This window comes from Lissotriton helveticus, chromosome 2_1 (genome assembly GCF_964261635.1).
Source record: "Lissotriton helveticus chromosome 2_1, aLisHel1.1, whole genome shotgun sequence".
In the NCBI taxonomy this organism is placed as follows: domain Eukaryota; kingdom Metazoa; phylum Chordata; class Amphibia; order Caudata; family Salamandridae; genus Lissotriton; species Lissotriton helveticus.
In genome coordinates this window covers 773,847,335-773,872,117 of record NC_136059.1, presented here as the reverse complement: position 1 = coordinate 773,872,117, position 24,783 = coordinate 773,847,335, and the positions used below count along the sequence as shown (strand labels likewise).

General features: G+C 46.0%; 1 protein-coding gene across 1 annotated transcript in view; it reads right to left on the bottom strand.

The window, feature by feature from the left end:
- MAN2A1 (mannosidase alpha class 2A member 1) overlaps positions 1–24,783 on the bottom strand; it is a 1,212,885-nt gene that overhangs the window by 90,140 nt on the left and 1,097,962 nt on the right. The window contains exon 19 of the mRNA XM_078675492.1: positions 9,902–10,035. Coding sequence (XP_078531618.1) covers positions 9,902–10,035 — 134 coding nt within the window. The remainder of the gene's footprint in view (positions 1–9,901; positions 10,036–24,783) is intronic.

Here is a 24,783-nt window from a genome sequence, read left to right as displayed (position 1 = left end):
AATCAGTCGTGTCCAATCCACTTTGGATAACCTGTCTTGCTGCAGCTTGAGTATCAGAAATAACTTCTTGAAAGTCTTTCCTATTCTCTTCAGGCATCTTGGGCACCAATTGCTTCACAGTGTCCATAAGAGCATGGATATAACGTCCCATTAAGCAGGTTGCATTTGTGGATTTTAAAGCCATACTGGCAGATGAAAAGACCTTCTTAGCAGCCTGATCCTGCTTTCTAGACTCCTTTTCCGCTGGAACCTGCGGAAACGCACCAGTAGACCTCTTGGAACAGGCAGCCTGCACTACCAAACTCTCCGGTAGAGGATGAGATGTTAAAAACTCTGGGTCCTCAGGAGCTGCTCTATACCTTCTAGCCACAGCTCTAGATACAGCAGGAGCAGATACAGGATTTTTCCAAATTTCTAAAATTGACTCCTTTAAGGCATCATTAAAAGGCAGTAAAGGTTCAATCACTGAAGAAGGAGAGTGAAGGACCTCTGTAAGCAGATTAGATTTAAACTCTGCAGATGGTAGAGAAATGTTCAATAAATTTGCAGCTTTCTTTATCACCACATGATAAGGTGCCACATCTTTTGAGGGTTCATTAGAAACCGAAACAAGGTCCCATTCAGGTGACAGTTCAAGGCCACTAGCTACAGATAGGTCTTCAAAAGGGTCCTCAGAATCATGAAGCTCGCCTTCCTCAAGATTTTCTTCTCTATATCTCTCCTCATCCATCCATCTTTGGGCTTCACGCCTAGATCTCATCTTCACATTCGAAGCCGTCGGATCCGCAATCGACTCCGACGGAGCCGGCGTCGAACCCGACGTCGGACGAGGAAGAGATTCACGACGTCGCTCAGGGTTCGGCATCATAGTTGATGGAACTGGAGTCGAAGGAGTCGGAGTCATCGATCTCGGCGTCGATGGCTTCGGTGTCGAAGGCCTCGCCGGAGTCGGATAATGCCAATGCGGCCCCGGAGCCGGCATAAAAGGCATAAAGGGAGCAGGTGCATAGGAATGAGGAACACCCAAACCATATGCCATAGGACCCATAGGACCAGTAGGAGCCCCAGAGGGATACATAGCCCTTGAATAAATTCCGAACATCGCATTCAGGAATTGCGAAGGGTCTTGACCTGGAGCCGGGAAGGCTGGGTATGAACCCCCAGGTTGCTCTTGAGGACGTGGAGTCGAAACGACGTCGACCTCTTCTTCAGGTTGGTGTACCGGAGTCGTACTACCTTCTGGCATCCGATCTCCACCCTCACCAACCTCCTCCTCCTCACCTTCATCCTCCCGACCTAAAGGATGTGATGGGTCCGGAGATGGAGCACACTTCCGCTTCGGTGAACTCGGAGAGTACGCATGCGATGCCTCAACCTCGACATCGTGATCCTCCGAAGCCGACGAAACCACCTTCTCAACCAGTTTCACTTGTGACTTCGGCTTGGAACCCGACTCCTTCCTCGACCGATGTCGGGATTCATGGGTTCTCTTCTTATGCTTCTTTCTAGAAGACCTCGAAGCATGCGCCGAAGACGAATCCGATCGCGACCTCGATCGAGATCTTGACTTCGAACGACGAGTTCGCGATCTTGATTTTTTCTTTTCTTTTCCTCCTTTAAACTTAGCAACCAGAAGTTTCGCTTCTCTCTCTCGGAGGGCCTTCGGTGTCATCTTCTTGCAAGATTGGCAGTCCTCGACGTCGTGGTCGGAGCTCAGACACCACAAACAGCATTTATGCGGATCTGTAATGGACATTATTCTGTTACATTCTCCGCAAGCTTTAAATCCAGTCTTCTTCGAAGTCATGATGAAAACGAGAAGACAAAGAAACTAGAATTTTAGATAGTAACAAAGGTACAGTGAAAGCTACAGACGATCCCAGAAAACCGTTAGCGTCGACGACGCGGAAAAAAGGGAACTGATGTCATCACGCCGGCGTGGGCCTACTGTAGGCATCGGTGACGTCAGCGGAGTCGCGAGCGATGCCGTGCCTCTGTGACGTCCGAGTCCACGTCGGCGCGAAGCTACAAAAAGAATTTCCGAATGTTGCTGACGCAAGGGGATATTCACAAGGTGAGGAATCCACACGGCAGATGTATCTATCAGAAAATATATTTTTGGCTGAACTGTGTTTTAACTTTACTTTGCCATGAGACAGGTAGAGACAAATTATCGATTTCTAGATTGAACTCTGAAATGCACTTTTGAATAGATACAATTTATCAGGCTTTGCCAAAAGAATTAAGAAGATTACTTAGGACCAAGGGTGCTCAAGGAGCATAAGGGCGTTATTTAGAACACAGAGTATGGCTATTAAAGACTCTCAAATATTTTGTAAATAAATGCATCACATGATTTATGAACTTTGTCATCTGCATAAGTTAAAGCACACTAAAGAAATCTGCTTCCTGCAAACTCTTTGCTTAACGATCTGATTCTGGAGAAATCATGAAAGCTGATAAATATAATAAGCGTGGATTCATATTAGCAGGTGTATTAATAGCTGTAACTGTAGCACTAAATATTTATTTATTTATTTTATTTATTTATTCTTCTTGTACGATTGTTTTTCCCTTCATTTTCCACAATAGCTGAACTTAGGCCTAGGGGTACCCCTAGAACCCTTCATCCTACTGACGACAGTCTGCACGCACATCATTATAAAGCTTTGCATGTGGACATATCTAGAGGAGATTATGCCTCAAATGCTTATTTTAAGTTGCTTTATGAATATGTTGACACTATGAATGCAAGGGATAGTTATGTCTGTATGCAGTAGCCCTTGTCAGCATCAGAGGGAATTACCTATCACCATATTCCTCTTAAAAAATTGTAAGAAAGTAGGATCTGCTTCTTATAGTTAATCCCACTTTTTGCTTGACGTAACACTGTTTTTGACTAGTTGGACTGGGATCCTGATAATCAGGACCCCAGTCTATCTGCTTTTTCCCTAAACGGTTATGATATGTACTTAGGTACACTCCACACTGGATACTGGGGTACCCTTGTCAGTCCCTAGTATATGGTACATATGTACCCAGGGCATAGGTACCCCAGAGGCCTTCCATGGGCTAAAGCATGTAATATGCCACCCATGAGGCCATGCAAAATGGAACTACAGGCCAGCCATTGCAGCCTGTGTAAGTTGGTGCATGCACCACTTACTTAAAATATAGGTTTACTATATCTAAGGGTCATTGCACTTAAAAACTATAAGTCACCCCTATAGCAGGGCTCTAAAATAATTAAGGCAGGGTGCTTGGTTCTAAGTGAGAGGGTGTCCCTGCATGTGCAGGACACCCCTGCAGACTATGGAGTCCATTCTCCCAGGTGATCAGTGAAGCAGCCATATACAATATATCAAGGGGGCATTGCACGACTTCGTGATGACCAACTCTAAAACAGCTGAAACAAACCCTATCGTGTTTGGTGTCAAACATGTTGGATCATACCACCACACCGGTAACCGGTGTGGGAGGTATGATTCCACCCCTTAGAAGCGAGCTTCGTGGGGTCCCTGGTGTTCCCGGTACCAGCCTTCTAACTCTGGACAGCACAAAATGGTTGTTGCAGACCAGACACAGTTCTGCCCTCCTGCTGCTGAGCCAAGCTCGAGCAGGGGAAGGCAGAACAATAGGCATCCTTTCACAGGAAGGTGTGACCACCTCCCAGACAGGATTTAGTGTATTAGGGCTGGGTGGGTGCACTTGCCACCGACTGAAAGTCTGCATGAGGGGCACATTTGGTGTCCCTGTGCATAGTCCAGTTCAAACCAGTCCTGGGAGCCGTTGGCTCCCACTCTGGCGCAAAACTGGACAAAGGACATGGGAGTAACATCCCCCTGTCCAGACCCTCCCCTGGGAGGGTCCCCTGAATGTTTCAAACCCTCTCCCGTGGGTACTTAAGGGCTTATCTGGCTGTAGGACCCTAAAATCGTCGTGGACAAGATTCTGACCTGAAACCACTGCACTTCGACCGTCTGGGCACGCTGGACTTTGTTTGGGCCTGACTCGGCCTCCCTCTCAGTCAGCTGCATCGTCTGTGCTGGTGCACCATACGGGATCCGTGCAGGATCTGTAGAGCATTATAGACAACTGAAGGAGTCAATCCCCTGCATTCGCAGGCACCGAAACACTGCTGACCGGTCTGCTGATCCCAAATTTCTACAGAGTCCGAAAGGCTCAGCAACAGAGGAGTGGGTTTCTACGTCCCTCAAGGTCTGAGCTGCACTCTCACCACGTTTGAGGTCAGAATCCCTCATTGGGGCTGCAATACCCGAAACCTGTGCACTGCGTACTTTTGCAAGTGCATGTGTTCCGTGGCCTGTTGTTTTGTGAAGCTACTCGAGGTCTTCTCGCGACTTCTGTGCCTCTGGCCTGGGGGTTAAATTGAGGGTCAACTTTGCTTTCTTGGGCTCCCCTGGTTGCTCCAGGTTTGCCATCACTTCCCTGTCTGTGGTGAGTCTCCTGGATCTTGCTGGTCTGAACCATATACTTTCTTGACTTCCTGCGAAGGTTGCTGTTTCCAAGGCTTGTTGTGCTTCCGCCGGACACCGACCCCTCAGCACTCAACAGCTCACATCCGGCTCCTGGTTGTCCCCAACGTCACCTGGTCCCCGCAGCTGCAGAGTCAAGAGCACCGTCAACTATCCTGAGGCACCCGACATCGGTGAGCATTCGTCTACCGAGCCCTTGTCACTCTCAAGTGACTCAGACTCTGTCCCCTCTGAATTCAGGTACCCCTCAACAAGAATCCACATTTGGATTCCAACGGAGATTCTTCTCCCTTCCAGCAGAGGCTCTTCTTTGAAGTCCTCCACTGGGTTGACAGCGGTTTCCAACACCACTTCACACCTATGCACCCGGCGTCCCTGGATTAGGTAACTTGGGTACTTTGGTATCCACAGGTGGGATTGCTCTCCAACCTTCTGTCTACCATGGGCTTCTTCGTAGTCCACTGAGAAGGGTCCTTAATCTCTAAAATTCCAACCGCGATTTTCACATAGAGTTGTACGGAGCACACAGTCATGTTCCCACACTGTATCCATCCTCATTGAGGTCCCTATCTACTCACCTTGAGTGGTTTGTTGGGATCCCAGTGATTCTACATCCTCTTGACTTCATCCTGACTTGAGTCGTGGTTCTTATACCACTTTCTTAGTATATGGTTTCGTCCCCCCCGGGGACCCCCTGTGTATTAGTGCTATTTACTGTCATTGCTTTGCTTAAGTATTGTGTGCTTTTTGTCTATATCCGTGTAGGAGATACTGTAACATACTAAATAGTGTTATATAATAAATGCATATTTCTTATGACTATTGTGCGGTTCTCTTTTCATTTAATCTATACTAAAAGATTGCATTCTGGTAAAACAAGCTGCTTTACACTCCTTCAAGACTTAGCATGAAGGCTGCTCTCCACAGCTACCACTTGGATAGCTTTCTATGGTTGTCTGAGACCTCTTAAATCACCGTAAGGGTTGTCTGGACTGGTGCAGGGTGCACACTTTAATTAGTGGACAGCATATACCAGGCCAGCCTCTCACACATATGGTGTTAGGTGTAGCCTTCTGTTAAGTCTGGTTTACAGAACAAGACATTGTCAATATTAATTTACAAATTATGATTTAGTATTTTCTGAAGTCCCTTTGCTCAAGCATTTGAATAGACATTATCACCCTAAAATAATGGAGACAATTTATAGTTTCCTTAGGCCAAAAGTGACTCTGGACACAGCTTATTCCTATAGACACAATTTAACATGTTCCCTAACTGAGGTGGAGAATTCCTTTTTTGATTTAACAAATGACAGGAAAAGAGCAATGAATCGTGGAAAATAGGAAGGGATCTGAAATACTTAGGACAGTGGTATGCAGAATATGCAAAACATTGAGACTTAGGAGTTATACCTGAATTGCCTTTAGATTTGTAAACATAGTGAAATTATGTGAGAGTAGGGATAAATCTACTCTTAACACTATATACAAGGCTATAAGTTAATGTGATAATATTTTTGAGTATGTTGGAATTTGGCTTCTTCTTAGGAGGACAAGATCCCGTTATTTCTAGAGTTTATTTTGTTTGTGGAGAGCATGCACATTTCAAATTGCGCAAGGGATGGTATGGTTCATGTTATTTGGATGTAGTTTTCCAAATGTTTTATCATGTGGAACATCTGAATGATTCTGTATGGGAGACAAAAACTATAACTAAATGAGGTAGCAGTGGTGCTGAAATCGTTGGAGACATCTTTGGTGCAAAGATTCCAAATGTAGGAATTATATTAAATGTTCTCAAGATTAGAAAATTGTCCACCAGTAGAGCAAGTTCTCTGTTAGCTGTAGATACTGAAATGGTAGCTATGAGATCCAATGTTTTACAGAATTGTCTTGCGTTAGGCATCCTTTTTTGCAAAAGATGGCTGCGTCTGTAGGATGTTAAAGGTACAGCAATGTTGTACCTGATTTCCTGACAAAAGTAAGAACTTAAAGAAGTACATTAAGAATATTACTGGTTTGAAAGTAGAGTTGGAGGAGTTAGCCGCTACAGGTGCATGGGAAGCAATTGGCAATGGATTTTCTGCAACAGGCACATGGTTTGGAAACCTTGGAAGCACATTATTTGGTTCAATTTTCAGACCCCTTTGTAATAATTGCCCATTGTGCAATATCTCAGTTTGTAACCTTTGAGAGGTGCAAGTATATGAAAGCAACAAGAGAGGCAAAGGAGAGGAAGGGAGAAAGAGAGCAGATGTAGAAATGGAGGAGAGTCAGTCTAAATTTTATGATGATCTGAAACATCTAGAAAGGACTAAACAAAAGATGTGGAGAACTTCAAGGATTTGACTTGATCTCTCATAATAAGGATTCATATGTGTGTTATTGAGATGACTAACATCTCCATCAGATGGGGGACTGGACCAGCGTAATTTAGGCAACACTCTTACATATTGCAGAAGTGCAATTATATAAGTGTACCTGACACTATATTCACGGTGTGCCTTAATCCTATTGATGTGGGTGACTCATTTAAATGCATTAACTGAAATGTATTCACTGTAGAATTTAAAGATTTATAAATGTTCACTAATGTTCAACATAACATGAATCTCGTATTCTTTACTCAAGTTTTACATTTACACAGTTTTACACAGCTATAATTGCATATGTAAACATGTATTCATTGCACTCGTTTTGCAATTTTATCAAAGTTACACGTGTGCATGTAAACCATGAAAACGAAATGCACATTGAATGCTTTGTTTAAGTTAGCATGCCTATAGGCCTTGCTTTAAAATGTACTTTGCTTGATCAGCACGTTCTTTTCCTTTGCAGGTGCGTTCTCAAGGATTTGTTAAATAGAGAAAAGGAGTATCGTTGTCTGTATCAGTTTCTTGATTGTAAGGCCTGAGAAGAAAAGTCTTGGTAAGAACGTGGAGACCTAGTGAGCAGATGGATCTGCATATTCCTCATGTATCAGGACCGAAGGAATGTTCAAGGTTACGGAAACCGTCCAAGTTCTGTGGGAAGGGAAAGTTTGGCAATATTGCAATGCATGACGTGAGGTCGGACACCATTGGTCAATAGAAGGGTGGGTGGGAGATACGCCTGATGCTGGAGTTTCTGTATGTTTTAATTAATGTTCACACTGTTAGAAGTTAAGAGCAGATTCTCTTGGACTTTGAGGGGTACAGACCTTTCTACTTCTTTTATTCTTGGGGTGGGGGGTGAAGCTGCATGCAAAATATTTATTCCAATTCTGGAAGACTTCTACTGGAGTCTCCACTATGCTGACCCCTTCTCGCATTTTCGAACTCCCTTGAGACCCCATTCTGGAACCCATCCTTATTCAGAACCTAGAATCTCGAACTAGATGACTTTAAAGATCATTCATGTTTAGGAGGGAATACTAGAGTTTCTTGATGGAACACTTATTTCTATTCCTTGTATTCTGTTTCATCATAGCTGTGGTTATTTCATATCTAAATCTTGAGACAGAACATCCTGCATGATTTATTTTATCAATTGTAAGCTGTACCTTTTTAATATCCTTTTGATATTCGTATTGGTTGGATTGATTGGTAAGTTAAAATAAACCACTTAACTTCAATCATCGATTTCTGTTCCTTATTGTATGGCAAAATGGGCTTCAAAGAGATTCAACTGTTTTATTATTGCTAACTCCCTTATTGTCTCAGTCAACTTAAAAAGATTAATCAGACGTGAGATTGTAAACGACACTCCTGCGCACTCTCAGTGTGTTGGAAAGAATTAGAAGGGCATAGCCCTGTCAAACCATTAAAAGGCCACCCCACCGGATGTTATAGCTTGCAACCCATGAAGAAAATGGCTGAGTCTGTCTTACACCGGGTGGTCATGAGCTGCTGCAGGCCAACAGAAGTGGCATGGAGGATGCTGCTAGAGGGGCGAGGGAATGGAAGTTCACTGCACCTGCGCCTGTGGATCTCATCCACATGTGGCACCATACCAGCACGCTAGTCCCAACTACCCTGCTTAATCAATCTGTCGCGTACAGTCCTGACTGCATGACATATTTGTCTGCATCCTGGCCAACCTGAATAGGCTGCCCCAAATTGTCAGGGAGCTCCGCCAGGACTGCTGGCAAAAACTCTTCGACTAAGTCCCATAATGTGTGGGAGTACCTATCCAGCAAATAACTGAAGTTGACTTCCCAAAGTTCATGGCTAATTGAAAAGTACACTTATTTTCCTAATGCCTCAATTCTCCTCGAATCCCTTCCCAAAGAGTTTTTTGATTTTGATTTACCCGAAGGAGTGGCACTGAGAGCAAAAACGTGACCGAGCTCTCGACTTCAACTGAGAAAGGGACTTACATGACGTCTTCCGATGGTCAGTGAATACAGCTTGGTTCTGCTACCCTGAATAGCCTTCGGGTGCATCGGGGAACACTCTTAACACAACTTGGAGAACCTGAACCTAAATACCAGAGAAATACCTCATGGGGTTCTGTCACAGACGCCTGCTTGCAAAAGTCCCTACAAGGCTAAACCCTGTACTTTTAGAAGGACACAAGTTTCCATGCACTATGGAAAATAATATTTTCATAAAAAAACCTCATCAACTGGCAAGTAAATGTTAAGAGCTTGCTCTGTATCCAAAGGCGTGGTAAGATAGAGACCTGACGTCAACGTGCTTGGGTGTTGCTTATATACAGCTCCAGCCATCACTTCCAGGCCAGAATAAGTTCGATACAGAGCTGGATGTCGCCACAAGCCTGGGCGCTGGGGCTATACTGAAAATTCTTCCAGATCCAGACTAGCGTCTGGTGATAAGGCAACAAAACTGTAAATAGAAATATCCATCTGAAAAGATTCTCCAACAACAATATGTTTATTCTCGGGGGATAGGGGGTACACTACACCAGACACATACTTAGCTGAGGGACTCAGGAGATCTTTAATAAGGGGTGTGGACGACACTAAGGGGGGTGTAGGAAGGACAAACATAACACTGTTTGCTTAGTACCATTGCTTCTTATAACTCTTGTTGGCTACAAACGATGGACTCTGACTGAAATGCACCTGCTGAGTTGTTTTTTTTTTTTTTTTAAAAACACATTTTTTTTAAAAACAATATGTTTATGCTTAACACATACCTAAATGGTGCAATATTCTCAATGACATTAAATATTTTAAATAATAAAAAAAAAACTCACGGAGAGAGTAAACAAGGATATAAAAATAATGAGACTGCAATCATTACTGAAAAATGTATATTTGAAGGCGAACAACTCGTAAAATGTTCTTGAAAACAAATTCACACAATGAGCAAAACAAAAATATTAACTCTTGCATACAGTTCATTCTAGGAGCATGAGATATCATGACATTTTTATAAACATTACAAAAGTGGAAATGTCTACCTTATCAACTCCATCTCTTTTCTCCAACAGTATTCTGAACAAATTGGCTGTAACTTTGTTATCCTGGACACCCTGGCCAAGACCGCGATTGTCATCTTGCATTAGTCTGCGATCCATGAAGGCTTCAAGTTGACCTGAGATACAAAGATAAATGTATTTTGCAGAAGTACTACAGTATGTGACTCACTAGTTAAAGGTAGAAACACAACTATTATTTCCAAAACACAGCTTTTAGACTATCTCTTTCAAAAGTAAAGATAAGGCGAGTCACCCAATTGATACTCTCTGCTTATGCTATCAAGGTGACAAACATATTATACACAAGCCCACTTGATCTAGCTGTTATCAATGGTCCTGACTTTCATAGTGTGCAGCAGAAATACAGGGTGTAAGAAATTGAGTTATTGGTTGAGGAATGGTGGAAGGCCCACGCAGACAACAACCACATTCAGGGCTGCCTTTAGAGTTGGTGGTGCCTAGTGCCACAATCTTTGAGATGCCCCCTCCACACAACATTTTTTTCCTACCTTAAACTCATGCAGTAAACCAGTGCTGATTTCATGCTTATTTGTGGGCTGAGATGCATGCTGTTCAGAGCAGATAACATTTAAAATGTAGTATTTACTGTATTCCTTAAAATAGGAGACACATTTAATCTTGAGGCACACAGTACAGGGGGAAAGAGTAGAACATAGAGTACCAGAGTCAATAAGGGCACTCTGCTGCAAGGCATTGTGTGGCATACAGTGACAGGTGCAAGACTGTGTGAAATAAAGACAAGTGCTTGCTGCTCGGAACAGTCAGGCTTTGAAAACAAAATGCAAAAAATTAGACATTTAGAGCATATAAGACCCAAAGTGAAAGTGTTAGAAGCCTAGGCCCTTGTGCATCAGAACTTTACAAAAACGACCACTGACCCCAAAAGGAACATAGAGAGACGTGAGTTAAGGAGAGTACTAGAACAAGCTGGAGATTCGAACATGGTTCCCCAGTTCCTAAAATTGGCAGCTCTGTTAGGCCGTATCTTCTATACTGGCCACTCAGATTTGTCAAATGGCACAACTGTATTATATGGACAGCTGTGTCAAATATGCCAGAACAGACTGTACACACCAGGTAAGAAGCATAAATAGATCAGACTGTACACACTGTACAGACGTGAGCAGCCATCTAAAGAGATACCCATTGACCGTACCCACCAGCACAGAAGTGTAAAAAGCAGACTGCATATGTCGGGATAGCAGTGTAAAGACACACAGTCTGTACACCAGAAGAGGAGTACAAAGAGAGACGGGGGCATTCTGTACAGATGAGGTCAACAGTGTACAGATGGGGGGCAGACTGAACACAGCAAGCATGGACATAGCTTCCACTGGTGCAGCAGATGCATTGGCACCAGTTTCCAAAGGCCATGTGAACCCCGATACATGCCAACATTTCGCTACAAAGAGGGGAATTTTGAAAAATAAATCAGGGGACTTTATTTTCCCCATTAAAATACATTGAAACAGATAATTTTAGGTGGGAGACTGCTAAAAGGAAGCTAGTCTCAGGAGAAAAATGGGCTCAGTTAGAATATATATTATAGCTTACAGCTCATACAGCGACTGGCAGGCCCATTTCCTTCCTCGGATTAGGGCCCTGAACACCCTGACTACACTACAGCATGAGAGAGGAGGCACTAGCAGGCAGTGCTCTTCAGGGCATCACTGTAAATGAAGACACAATAGATCCGTACAGCAGTGAAAAAGGGGAAAGCTGTACATTGAAAAGAGAGCCTTGCAGACTGTGCACATGAAAACATAAATCCATGAGAAGGTTGTTCACATGAGGAAATGATTGCAGAGCGACACAGAAAGCATGTACATAAGAGACAGAAGCACTGTTGTCCTTCTTGGTGCTGTGCCTCCGTTTTCTTTGACTGTCGCTCGAGTAAAGACCAGTGCTGTCTCCTGTTTTGTAAACTGCTCTGGGAGGGCCGTCCGACATCTCCGGAGTCAGAGAAGATGCCTTTGAGGGCCTGTCTGGTTCCAGAAAGGATGTACGCCCGCTGCGCTCGGGATGTCATACCTCTCCAACTGCAACCACATGAGCTCCAATGTCCTTCTTTTATTTGCACATTTTGGTCCGAGCGCAAATAGTGCCCCCCACCACCCCCACCCAGGCTTGGAGCCCAGTGCCGCCGCACCGGTCGCACCGCCCTAAAGTCGGCCCTGACCACAATCCTCAGAGTGAACCACAAAAGTCACTAAACAACAAGTTACTTACCATCAGTAATGCATTATCTGGTAGTGACAGGGTCTAGTTACAGATTACTTACTTTAGATTCCTCCCCCAGGCGCAAGAATCGATCCAGAATGTTTTCCCCATAGCAGTCTATGTAACCCCCTTGCCATTTGTCATCTTTTTCGGAGACAAATTTCTGCGCTCAAAATGTGGAGCCACATATAGAAACTGCCTACCGAAGCAGTGTGCTAAAATAAACAACCCTCGTGTCAAATAATCACTGAATTCTTGATTAAATATGTGATTTTTCAGAACAAAATCAATAAGACAAAAGAAGACTCAGTTCACAGAGGTAAGCAATTTGTTAATCTGATAGACACATCTAGTCGCCGATTCCTTACTTTAGAATCAGATACTAAAGCATACCATCCCTGGAGGACGGTCTGCTAACTGAGAGCATGAAAAAGTTTCTAACTAGGACAAACCCTGACATTCATAACAATGTAAGTGAGCAATAACATACTCTATAAATTAAAAACCAGTGGAAAGAACCACAGATAAGTGAAGTCAGAAGACATTAAAGAGTATGGGAATTAAATTATCCATGTTAGCATGAAAAACTGTAGAAGAAGCCAACTAACAATATGAATAAAGAACAAGTTACTTACCTTCGGTAACGATGTATCTGTAAGAGACATGTAGTTATAGATTCCTTACCTTAGAATTACCCTCAGGCGTCAGACTGGATCCGGAGAGTTTTTTTTTGTAGCAGTACCCCTGCGCGTCTGTAGGTGGCGCTGGTCAACTCTGTGTCAGTCGTTGGCGACGTGGTCACTGAGATGACGTTGCGGTGTCTACTTAGACACCGTCCCTGCGCGCTGACGTCAGTTCTGACACGACTTTCCACGCCAGAAGCGCTGAGCCATGCAAGACACTGACCACTGGTGCACATAACTAGGGCCCTGTAAGGGAGTCCCTATCCCTAGAAGTCAGTTCGCAGAACGGGGTGGGGAGGTAAGGAATCTATAACTACATATGTCTCTGACAGATACATCGTTACCAAAGATAAGTAAGTTGTTCATCTGAAAGAGACTGTATTTATAGATTATTTACCTTAGAATAGATACCCCAGCAATGCCAGCCCCGGTGGTGGGTCTGCAAACTAAGTTCACACCAGAATGTCCTGGAGAACCGAGCGGACGAAAAAGCCATCCCTCCAGACTTGGCCATCCAGGCAGTAATGTTTTGTGAATGTGTGCAGGGATGCCCATGTGGCTGCCTGGCAGATGTCAACCAGCGGAACTCCATGTCCCAATGCAGTAGTGGCTGCCGTCGCCCTGGTAAAGTGGGCGCACCAGAGGTTCCTTCTTTGGCAAAGAATAGCAGATCTTGATGCATAGGACAACCCATTGAGAGATGGTACGTTTGTGTACGGCCCAACCTTTCTTGGCACCCACATAAGCCACGAAGAGTTGATCGTCCAACCGGAAGTCTTTAGTGCAATCAAGGTAGAAGGACTGCTCACGCTTTGGGTCCAGACAATGGAGTCTCCTCCTCCTTGGAGGGGTGTGGGGGCAGGAAGAAGGTGGGCAATGTGATGGTCTGACCTATGTGGAAAGAAGTAACCACTTTGGGCAGAAAAGAGGGCCTAGTACGAAGAACCTCTCTGTCCAGATAGACAGCAAGAAAGGGAGGTTTCGAAGACAGAGCCTGAAGCTCACTCACCCTAAGAGCAGAGGAGATGGCAAGCAGGAAAGTATCCTTTAGAGTAAGAAGACATAGAGGGCAATTATGTAGTGGCTTGAAGGGAGCACACATAAGATAAGTAAGGACAAGATTTAAGTCCCACTGGGGCATTACGAAACAACAAGGAGGAAAGAGATGAGTAATGCCCTTCCGAAATCTGTTTACAATAGGGGACTTGAAAAGAGAAGGCTGATAAGGAAGTCAAAGGTCGAAATGGACAAAAGATAGCTTTTAAGAGTGCCCAAAGCAGAGTCCCGCTGGACATAGAAAGAGGGGCAGAAAGGGGATCCACAGCCGTTGCTGTGCATCATGCCACAAATGTGTTCCATCTACAGGCGTATACCGTTTTAATAGAGGGACGTCTGGCTGCCAAGATGACATTACAGACTTCGGGGGGAAGGTCAAAAGCAGTCAACTGTCACTGCTCAATCTCCACGCAAGGAGGTGAAGGCTGGACAGGTTCGGGTGGAGGACCGCCCCTGCTGCTGCGAGAGAATATCCTCCAAAAGAGGCAGTCGGATCGATGGCCATGCTCAAGAGGCCGTTGTACCAGACTCTTCGTGCCCAGTCCAGAGCCACAAGAATTACCTGGGCCCGGTCGCACTTGATCTTCTTCAGCACTCTGGTTAGAAGTGGCACAGGCGGAAAGGCATACACGAGGCTGCAATTCCACTCACGACGAAAGGCATTTTCGAGTGAGTGCCGCCTTGCAAACTCCAATGAGCTGAACTGCTGACATTGCGTGTTCTCTTCCGTGGCAAATAGATCTAACCAAGGCTCTCCCCTCTGCTGAAAGAGACGTTGAACCACCTCCTAGTGAAGATGTCATTCATGATCCATCATGCACCGGTGGCTGAGTTTGTCAGCCCTAGCGTTCAGGGAACCCGCCAGGTGTTAAACGACCCAGGATATACCCTGATGTTCCAGCCATGTCCAAAGGCGAAGAGCCTCTTGACATAGGGTCCACGACACCACCCCATCCTGTTTGTTGCAGTACCTCATGGCAGGGTTGTTGTCCGTCAACCCCTGCACTACTCTTCCTTTGACAGAAGGAAGGAATGCCTTCAGTGCAAGACGAATCGCCTGGAGCTCCAGCCAGGAACCATAGACCTCTGATGTGCACCTCTCCAATGTGGTTGCCCCATCCCAGGAGTGATGCATCCGTCACCACTTTGAACTATGGTTGGGGAAGGGAGAGGGATCTGCCGCTGACCCAATCTTGGTTTGTTAGCCACCGCTGCAACTGACTCGCAGTCCCCCCCGAGATCTGGATGACATCGGAAAGATTCCCCGACGCTTCGCGCACTAGAACGTCAGGTCCCACTGCAGAGCCAGAATATGCCATCTGGCATGATCTACCAGCAGGATGCAGGAGGCCATGAGGCCCAGCAGCCTCTGAGTCTTTCTAACCGAAATTCGGATAGAGGATGAAACATCAGTATCATAGCCCGAATATCCTGGACTCGCTGCTCGGGAGGATAAGCCTGAAACTGCGCTGTATCCAGGACTGCTCAGATGAAAAGGAGCTTCTGAGAGGGAATAGGTGCGACTGCGGCACGTTGATAGTGAGCCCCAGCGAATGCAGGATGTTCACCCTAGCCTGAGGGTTGGAGACAACAGCCAGGGGTGAGCCTGCCTTCAACAGCCAGTCGTTGAGATAGGGGCAGACTGGAACCCCTGATCTGTGCAGATGAGCTGGGACCACAGCCATCACTTTCATGAACACCCGAGGGACGCTGGTAAGGCCAAAGGGGAGCATGGTGAACTGAAAATGCTTGTGGCCTACCGTGAACCATAGGTAGCGCCCGTGGGCAGGCAAGACGGGGATGTCAAAATAAGCATCCTGCAATTCCAACGCTGCCACCCAGTGTCGAGGGCAGATAGTACCTGAGCCAAGGTTAACATTTTGAACTTCTCCTTCTGGAGGAAGCGGTTGATGTCCCTGAGGTCCAAGATAGGATGCAGGCCTTTGTCCTTCTTGGGTACCAGGAGGAAGTAGTGGGAGTAGCAGCCACAACCTACTTCTGGCTCAGAGACTCGTTCGATAGCTCCCTTGGCTAACAGAGCTGTAACTTCCTGGTAGAGAAGGGCCAAGTGATCCTCTGACATGGGATGAAGTGTTGGTGGAATGGATGAAGGGGTAGTCTCGAAGGGGAGGGTGTAGCTCCTTTGGACTATCTGCAAAACCCACTAGTCCGACGTGATGTTGTGCTAGTGGGGGAGGTGATGGCAGATCCTGCCGCCCACTGGCAACAGGAGGCCCTGAAAAGTCAGACTAGGAAGGTTTGGAGGCTGCTGCAAGGGGGGCATTGGTGGACTGGCCTGCCTGCTGGCCACCAGACTCGCGGCGCTGGGTTCCATGTCCTAGGCCACGCATAGGCTAGGTAGCTTGCGAGACCCTGTCGCTCTGGGTGGAAGGTGGTGGGACACCCCTTCCGTAGCCACAAAAGGGACGAAAGGCAGACTGCATGGGGCAAGAAGTTGCTGCAAGGCACCAGTATTTGGCCGTGGCCCTAGAGTCCTTGAAGGGCTCGAGTGTGTTGTCCGCCTTGTCACCAAACAAGCAACGGCCCTTAAAGGGCATGTCCAAAAGTGTGGATTGGACATCCCCAGAGAAGCCAGACGTTCTCAGCCAGGCGCAGCGCCTCAGGGCTACCAACGTGGAAACCGTCCTACCCAGCGAGTTGGCGTTATCCAGCTCACACCGAATGGTGAACTTAGCTGCATCTTGACCTTAACGACAGCGAAGGTGAGCATGGCCCAGGCCTCCTCCGGGCACTGTGGCAGCACTTGCGCGACCGTATCCTACACCGTGTGTGTATAACGGCCAAAGAGACATGTGGTGTTCACCAACTTCAGTCCTAAGCTGGTGTAAGTAAACATCTTCTTCCCAAGATGGTCCAGCCTCTTGGATTCCCTATCTGGTGAAGCAGTAGGGAATGTGCCTTTTTAGGATGAGGCTTGGACCACCAAGCTCTCAGGGATAGGGTGTTGGGAGAGGGAAAGTGGACCAGGCGGTAGCATCGGGCAGTCATCCTGTCCACAGGAGCCCTTGTGTTGGGCTTGGACCAAGTGCCCGAAAAGCTGTCAGTGAGAGCCTCATAACCACTTTGGTGCTAAGGCAATTCTAGCAATTTACTCTAATTTCCATTGAAATGAATGGGCACTGCATGACGAGCTGACCTTGTCATTAGCATGGAAGTGGTTAAAAGGCAGCAGGGGATCCGAAGAGGCTGCTGTCCGCTGAAGTACCTCAGTCAGGCGGTTAGTCCTGACAGTCACCGTAGGAAGCTCGAGGTCCAAGGCCTCAGCCGCCCTATGCAACACTACTGCACAGTGATGTTATCAGCAGTGCAATGCGGGGGCGCGAGTTACACTTAGCGCAACTAACTATAACCGCCGAATTTCTGTTTTTGTACGAGTGAAATGTCCAACTAACTATAACCTCCCTGAAACCTGTGTTTTTTTCAGTGTATTTCTAAGGTTTTTTAAATGCTAATTTCTAACTATAATGTCCCTGAAACCTATGTTCTCTTCAGTGAATTTCAAAGGTATTTTAAATGATAATTTCTAACCGTAACGTCCCTGAAAACCTATGTTTTTTTCAGTGAATTTCAAAGGTTTTTTAAATGCTAATTTCTAACTATAACGTCCCTAAAACATATGGTATTTCAGTGAATTTCAAAGGTTTTTAAATGCTAATTTCTAACTTTAACGTCCCTGAAAGCTATGATTTTTTCAGTGGATTTCAAAGGTTTTTTAAATGCTAATTTCTATCTATGTCTACCGAGGTAGGACATGTGCAGAAAGAGGAAGAAAGGCGCAGAAAGAAGCAAGAGAAATGCAGAAAGAGGCAACAGAGGTCCAGAAAGACGAAGAAAAGTGCAGAAAGAAGCAAGAGATATGCAGCAAGAACCAACAGAGGTGCAGAAAGAGGCCTTGTTACAAAGTCATCCTGTGCCCCCAACTTTTTGCTAACTGGTACTGGTGGTAACTGACTCAGAGCCAGTGCTATGCTAAAAGACATTTAGAATACAGTGAAAACACCCACATACGCTAGAGTACACTGTGGGTTGGGATACCCCTGTAATTGGCATGACCTCCCCTGTAAGGCCCTAGTATATAATAAGGCAGGGGGGTTAAAACTACCACTAACTCAGAGGTGCAGAAAGAGGCAAGAGTAGGGCAGAAAGAAGCAACAGAGGAGCAGAGAGAGGCAAGAGAGGTGCAGAAAAAAGCAAGTGAAGTGCAGAAAGAAGAAAGAGAGGTGCAGAAAGAAGCACGAAGAGTGGAGAAAGAGCAAGAGAAGTACAGAAAAAGGAACACAGGCACAGAAAGAGGCAAGAGGGGTGCAGAAACAGGCAGGAAAGGTGCAGAAAGAGGGAGCAGGGGTGCAGGAAGAGGCAAGAGGGTACAGAAAGAGAAAAGACGAGTGCAGAAAGAAGCATGAGGGGTGCAGAAAGAAGCAAGAGGGGTGCAGAAAGAAGCAAGAGGGGTGCAGAAAGAAGCAATAGAGGTACAAAAAGAGGCAAGAGAACTGCAGAATGAACCAATAGAGGTGCAGAAAGAGGTAAAAAATACAGGAAGAGGCAAGAAGCAAGACAAGTGCAGAAAGAGGCAAGAGAATGGCTGAAAGAAGCAACAGAGGTGTACAAAGAAACAAGAGAAGTGCAGAAAGAGGCAAGTGAGGTGCAGAAAGAAGCAAGAACAGTGCAGAAAGAACCCACAGAGGTGCTGAAAGAGGCTCGAAGGGTGCAGAAAGAGCAAGAGAAGTGCAGAAAGAGGTAACAGAGGTACAGAAAGAGGCAAGAGAGGTGCAGAAACAGACAAGAAAGGTGCAGAAACAGTGAACAGGGTGCAGAAAGAGGCAAGAGATCAGCAGAAAAAAGCAAGAGAGGTGCTGAAAGAGGCAAATGAGGTGCAGAAAGAGGCAAGAGATCGGAAGAAAGAAGCAAGAGAGGTGCACAAAGACGCAATAGAAGTGCAGAAAGAAGCAACTAGGTGCAGAAAGAGGCAAGAGGGGGAGTCAGAAAGAGGAGAGAGAAGTGCAGAAAAAAGTAACAGAGGAGCTGAAGGAGGCACAAAGGGTACAGAAAGAGGCAAGAGAAGTGCAGAAAGAAGCAACAGAGGTACAGAAGAGTGGTGCAGAAAGAGGGAAGAGAGGTGTAGAAAGAGGCAAGAGAGTTGCAAAAAGAGGGAAGAGGGATGCAGAAAGAGGCAAGAGGGGTATAGAAAGAAACAAGTGAAGTGCAAAGAGGCAACTGAGGTGCAGAAACAAGCAAGAGAAGTGCAGAAAAAGGAAAGAGAAATGCTGAACAAAGCAACATAGGTTTAGAAAGAACCAAGAGAAGTGCAAAAAGGTGCAGGAGGGGTGCAGAAAGACGCAACAGAGGTGCAGAGAGAGGCAAGAGAGGCACAGAAAGAAACAAGTGAAGTGCAGAAAGAGGCAACAGAGGTGATGGAAGAGGCAAGTAAGATGCAGAAAGAAGCAAGAGCAGTGCAGAAAGAACCAACAGAGGTGCAAAAAGAGGCAAGAGGGGTGCAGAAAGAGGTAGAAGAGGTGCAGAAAGAGGTAGGAGAGGTGCAGAAAGAGGCAAGAGAGGTACATAAAGAAGCAGGAGGGGTGCAGAAAGAAGGAAGAGAAGTGCAGAAAGAAGGAAGAGAAGTGCAGAAAGAGGGAGGAGAATCGCTAAAAGAAGCAACAGAGGTGCAGAAAGAGGCAAGGTGCAGAAAGAAGCAAGAGCAGTGCAGAAAGAACCAACAGAGGTGCAACAAGAAGCAAGGGGGTACAGAAAAAGGTAGGGGGTTGCACCAAGAGGCAAGAGAGGACAGAAAGAGGCAGGAGAGGTGCAAAAAGAGCACGAGAAGTGCAGAAAGAGGCAACAGAGGTACAGAAAGAGGCAAGAGGGGTACAGAAACAGGCCAGAAAAATGCAGAAAGAGGGAACAAGGTTGCAGATAGAGGCAAGAGATGTAGAGAAAGAGAAAAGAGGGGTGCAGAAAGAGAAGAGATCTGCAGAAAAAAGCAACAGAGGTGCTGAAAGAGGCAAGTGAAGTGCAGAAAGAGGCAAACGAAGTGCAGAAAGAGGCAAGAGAGTTGCAGAAAGAGGCAAACGATCTGCAGAAAGAGGCAAACGATCTGCAGAAAAAAGCAACAGAGGTGCTGAAAGAGGAAGTGATGTGCAGAAAGAAGAGTGCAGAAAGAAGTAACAGAGGTGCTGAAAAAGGCAAGTCAGCTGCAGAAAGAAGCAAGAGAGGTGCAGAATGAGGCAATACAAGTGCAGAACGAAGCATCAGAGGTGCAGAAAGAGGCAAGAGGGGTACAGAAAGAGGAGAGAGAAGTGCAGAAAGAACCATGAGAAGTGCAGAAAGAAGCAACGGAGGTGCAGAATAAGGGATGAGTACAGAAAGAAGGAAGAGAAGTACAGAAAGAAGCAACAGAGGTGCTGAAAGAGGGACAAAGGGTGCAGAAAGAGGCAAGAGAAGTGCAGAAAGAAGCAACAGAGATGCAGAAGGAGGCAAGAGAGTTGCGGAAAGAGCCAAGAGAATTGCAGAAAGAGGCTAAAGAGGTACATAAGAGACAACAGGCGTGCAGAAAGAAGCAAGACAGGTGCAGAAAGAAGCATGGAAAGTGCAAAATGAAGCAACAGGGGTGCATAAAGAGGCAAGAGAAGTGTAGAAAGAGGCAAATGAGGTACAGAAAGAGGCAAGAGAGGTGCAGAAACATGCAAGAGAAGTGCAGAAAGAGGCAAGAGAATTGCTGAAAGAACAGAGGTGTAGAGAGAAGCAAGAAAAGTGCAGAAAGAGGCAAGTGATATGCAGAAACAGGCAAGAAATGTACAGAAAGGGAAGACGAGTGCAGAAAGAGACAACACGGGTACAGAAAGAAGCAAGACAGTTGCAGAAAGAAGCATGGAAAATGCAGAATGAAGCATCAGGGGTGCAGAAAGAGGCAAGAGAAGAACAGAAAGAAGCAACAGAAGTGCAGGAGGAGGAAAGAGAACTGCAGAGAGGAAAGAGAGTTGCAGAAACAGGCAAAAGAGGTACAGAAAGAGGGAGCAGAGGTGTAGACAGAGGCAAGAGAGGTGCAGAAACAGGTAAAATGGGTGCAGAAATAAGCAAGAGGTGTGCAGAAATTTGCAAGAGGGGTGCAGAAAGAAGCAAGTGAAGTGCAGAACAAAGCAAAAGAGGTGCAGAAAGAACCAACAGAGATGGAAAAAGAGGCAAGAGGGGAGAAGAAAAGGGTAGGAGAGGTGCAGAAAGAGGCAGGAGGGATTCAGAAAGAGGCAGGAGGGATACAGAAAGAGGAACAGAACTGCAGAAAGAAGCAACAGAGGTGCTGAAAGGGGCACGAAGGGTGCAGAAAGACAAGACAGGGGAAGAAAGAAGTAACTGAGATACAGAAAGAGGCAAGAGTGGTGCAGAAAGAGGGAAGAGAGGTGTAGAAAGCGGCAAGAGAGTTACACAAAGAGGGAAGAGGGGTGCAGAAACAGGCAAAAGGGGTGCAGACAAATGCAACAGAGGTGCTGAAACAAGCAAATGGGGTGTAGAAAGAGGCAAGAGATCTGCAGAAAAAAAAGAGGTGCTCAAAGAGGCAAAAGAGAACCAGAAAGAGGCAAAAGCAGTGCAGAAAGAACCAAGAGCAGTGCAAAAAGAACCAAGAGAAGTGCAGAAAGAACCAAGAGAAGTGCAGAAAGAAGCAATAGAGGTGCAGAAAGAAGGCAAGAAGAGTGCAGAAAGGAAGAGAAGTGCAGAAAGAAGCAACCGAGGTACAAAAAGAGGCAAGAGTGGTGCAGAAAGAGGGACGAGAGGTGTTGAAAGAGGCAGGAGAGTTGCACAAAGTGAAGAATTGGTGCAGAAAGAGGCAAGAGAAGTGCAGAAAAAGGCAAGAGAATTGTTGAAAGAAGCAACAGAGGTGTGGAAAGAAGCAAGTGAGATGCAGAAAAAGGCAAGAAAGGTACAGAAAGAGGGTAGACGAGTGCAGAAAGAGATAACAGAGGTGCAGAAAGAAGCATGGAAATTGCAGAATGAAGCAACAGGGGTGCAGAAAGAGGCAAGAGAAGTGCAGAAAGAAGGCACAGAGATGCAGAAGGAGGCAACAGATCTGCAGAAAGAGGCAAGAGAGTTGCAGAAACAGGCAAAAGAGGTACATAAGGAGACAACAGGGATGCAGAAAGAAGCAAGTGAGGTGCAGAAAGAGGCAAGAGAGGTGCAGAAAGAAGCAAGAGAGGTGCAGAAAGAGGCAAGAGAGGTGCAGAAGAGGCAAGAGAAGTGCAGAAAGAGGCAAGAGAATTGCTGAAAGAAGCAAGTGAGGTGTAGGAAGAGGCAGGAGAATTGCTGAAAGAAGCAAGAAAGGTACAGAAAGAGGGAAGACAAGTTCAAAAAGAGACAACAGGGGTGCAGAAAGAATCCAGACAGGTTCAGAAAAAGGCAAGTGAGATGCAGAAACAGGCAGGAAAGGTACAGAAAGAAAGAAGTTGAGTGCAGAAAGAGACAACAGGGGTACAGAAAGAAGCAAGACAGGTGCAGAAAGAAGCATGGGAAGTGCAGCATGAAGCAACAGGGAAGCAACAGGGGTGCAGAAAGAGGCAAGAGAAGTGCAGAAACAGGCAAAGGAGGTACAGAAAGAGGGAACAGAGGTGCAGACAGAGGCAAGAGAGGTACAGAAACAGATACAAGGGATGTAGAAAGAGGCAAGAGGGGTGCAAACATTTGCAAGAGAGGTGCAGAAAAAAGCAGGAGCAGTGCAAAGGAACCAAGAGGTACAGAAAGAGGTACAGAAAGAGGCAAATAAGGTAAGAGAGCTGCAGAAACAGGCAAAAGGGGTGCAGAAAGAGGGAGCAGGTGGGCAGACTGAGGCAAGAGAGGTGCAGAAAGAGGTAAGAGGGGTGCTGAAAAAGGCAAGAGGGATGCAGCAATTTGGAACAGAGGTGCAGGAAGAAGCCTGAGCAGTGCAGAAAGAACCTTCAGAGGTTCTGAAAGAGGCAAGAGGGGTACAGAAAGAAAGCAGTTGAGTGCAGAAAGAGACAACAGGGGTACAGAAAGAAGCAAGACAGGTGCAGAAAGAAGCATGGGAAGTGCAGCATGAAGCAAGAGGGGTACAGAAAGAGGCAAGTGAAGTGCAGAATGAAGCAAAAAAGGTGCAGAAAGAGCCAACAGAGATGGAAAAAGAGGCAAGAGGGTTGTAGAAAAGGGTAGGAAAGGTGCACAAAAAGCAAGAGGCTTACAGAAAGAGGCAGGAGGGGAGCAGAAAGAGGAAGAGAACGGAAGAAAGAAGCAACAGAGTTGCTGAAAGAGGCACGAAGGGTGCAGAAAGAGACAAGACAGGTGAAGAAAGAAGGAACTGAGGCACAGAAAGAGGCAAGAGTGGTGCAGAAAGAGGGAAGAGAGGTGTAGAAAGAGGCAAGAGAGTTACACAAAGAGGGAAGAGGGGTACATAAACAGGCAAAAGGGGTGCAGAAAGAAGCAAGACAGTTGCAGAAAGAAGCATGGAAAATGCAACAGGGGGTGCAGAAAGAGGCAAGAGAAGTACAGAAAGAAGCAACAGAGGTGCAGGAGGAGGAAAGAGAACTGCAGAGAGGAAAGAGTGGCAGAAACAGGCAAAAGAGGTACAGAACGAGGAAACAGGTGTAGACTGAGGCAAGAGAGGTGCAGAAATAGGTAAAAGGGGTGCAGAAATAAGCAAGAGGTATGCTGAAATTTGCAAGAGAGGTGCAGAAAGAAGCAAGAGCATTGCAAAAGAACTAAAAGAGGTGCAAAAAGAAGCAAGTGAGGTGTGGAAGGAGGCAAGAGAACTGCAGAAACAGGAAAAAGAGGTGCAGAAAGAGGGAACAGGTGGGCAGACTGAGACAATAGGTGCAGAAAGAGCAAAGAGAGGTCCAGAAATAGGGAAGAGGGGTGCAGAAAGAGGGATGCAGAGATTTGGAATAGAGGTACAGGAAGAAGCCCGAGCAGTGCAGAAAGATCCAACAGAGGTTCTGAAAGAGGCAAGAGGGGTACAGAAAAAGGCAAGTGAAGTGCAGAATGAAGCAAAAAAGGTGCAGAAAGAACCAACATAGGCGAAAAAGAGGCAAGAGAGGAGCAGAAAATGGTAGGGGAAGTGAACAAAGAGGCAAGAGGGATACAGAAAGAGGAAGGTGGGGTGCAGAAAGAGGAACAGAACTGCAGTAAGAAGCAACAGAGGTGCTGAAAGAGGCACAAAGGGTGCAGAAAGAGACAAGGCAGGTGAAGAAAAGAAACAGATACAGAAAGAGGCAAGAGTGGTGCAGAAAGAGGGAAGAGAGGTGTAGAAAGAGGCAAGAGAGTTACACAAAGAGGAAAGAGGGTACAGAAACAGGCAAAAGGGGTACAGAAAGAAGCAAGTGAGGTACAGAAAGAAGCAAGTGAGGTGCAGAAAGAGGCAAGAGAGGTGCAGAAAGAAGGGACAGGGGTGCTGAAAGAGGTAAGAGAGGTGCAGAGAGAGAAAATAGGGGTGCAGAAAGAGAACAGAGGGGTGGAGAAAGAGGCAAGAGATCTGCAGAAAAAAGCAACAGAGGTGCTGAAACAGGCAGGTGAGGTACAGAAAGAGACAAGAGAAGTGCAGAAAAAGGCAAGAGAATTGTTGAAAGAAGCAACAAAGGTGCAGAAAGAGGCAGGAGAATTGCTGAAAGAAGCAAGAAAAGTATAGAAAGAGGGAAGACAAGTGCAGAAAGAGACAACAGGGGTACAGAAAGAAGCAAGACAGGTGCAGAAAGAAGCAAGGAAAGTGCGGAATGAAGCAACAGGGGTGCAGAAAAAGGTAAGAGAAGTCAGAAACAGGCAAAAGAGGAACAGAAATAGGGAACAGAGGTGCAGAAAGAGGCAAGAGAGCTACGGAAACCGATAAAAGGGGTGCAGAAAGAGGCAAGAGGGGTGCAAAAATGTGCGAGATGT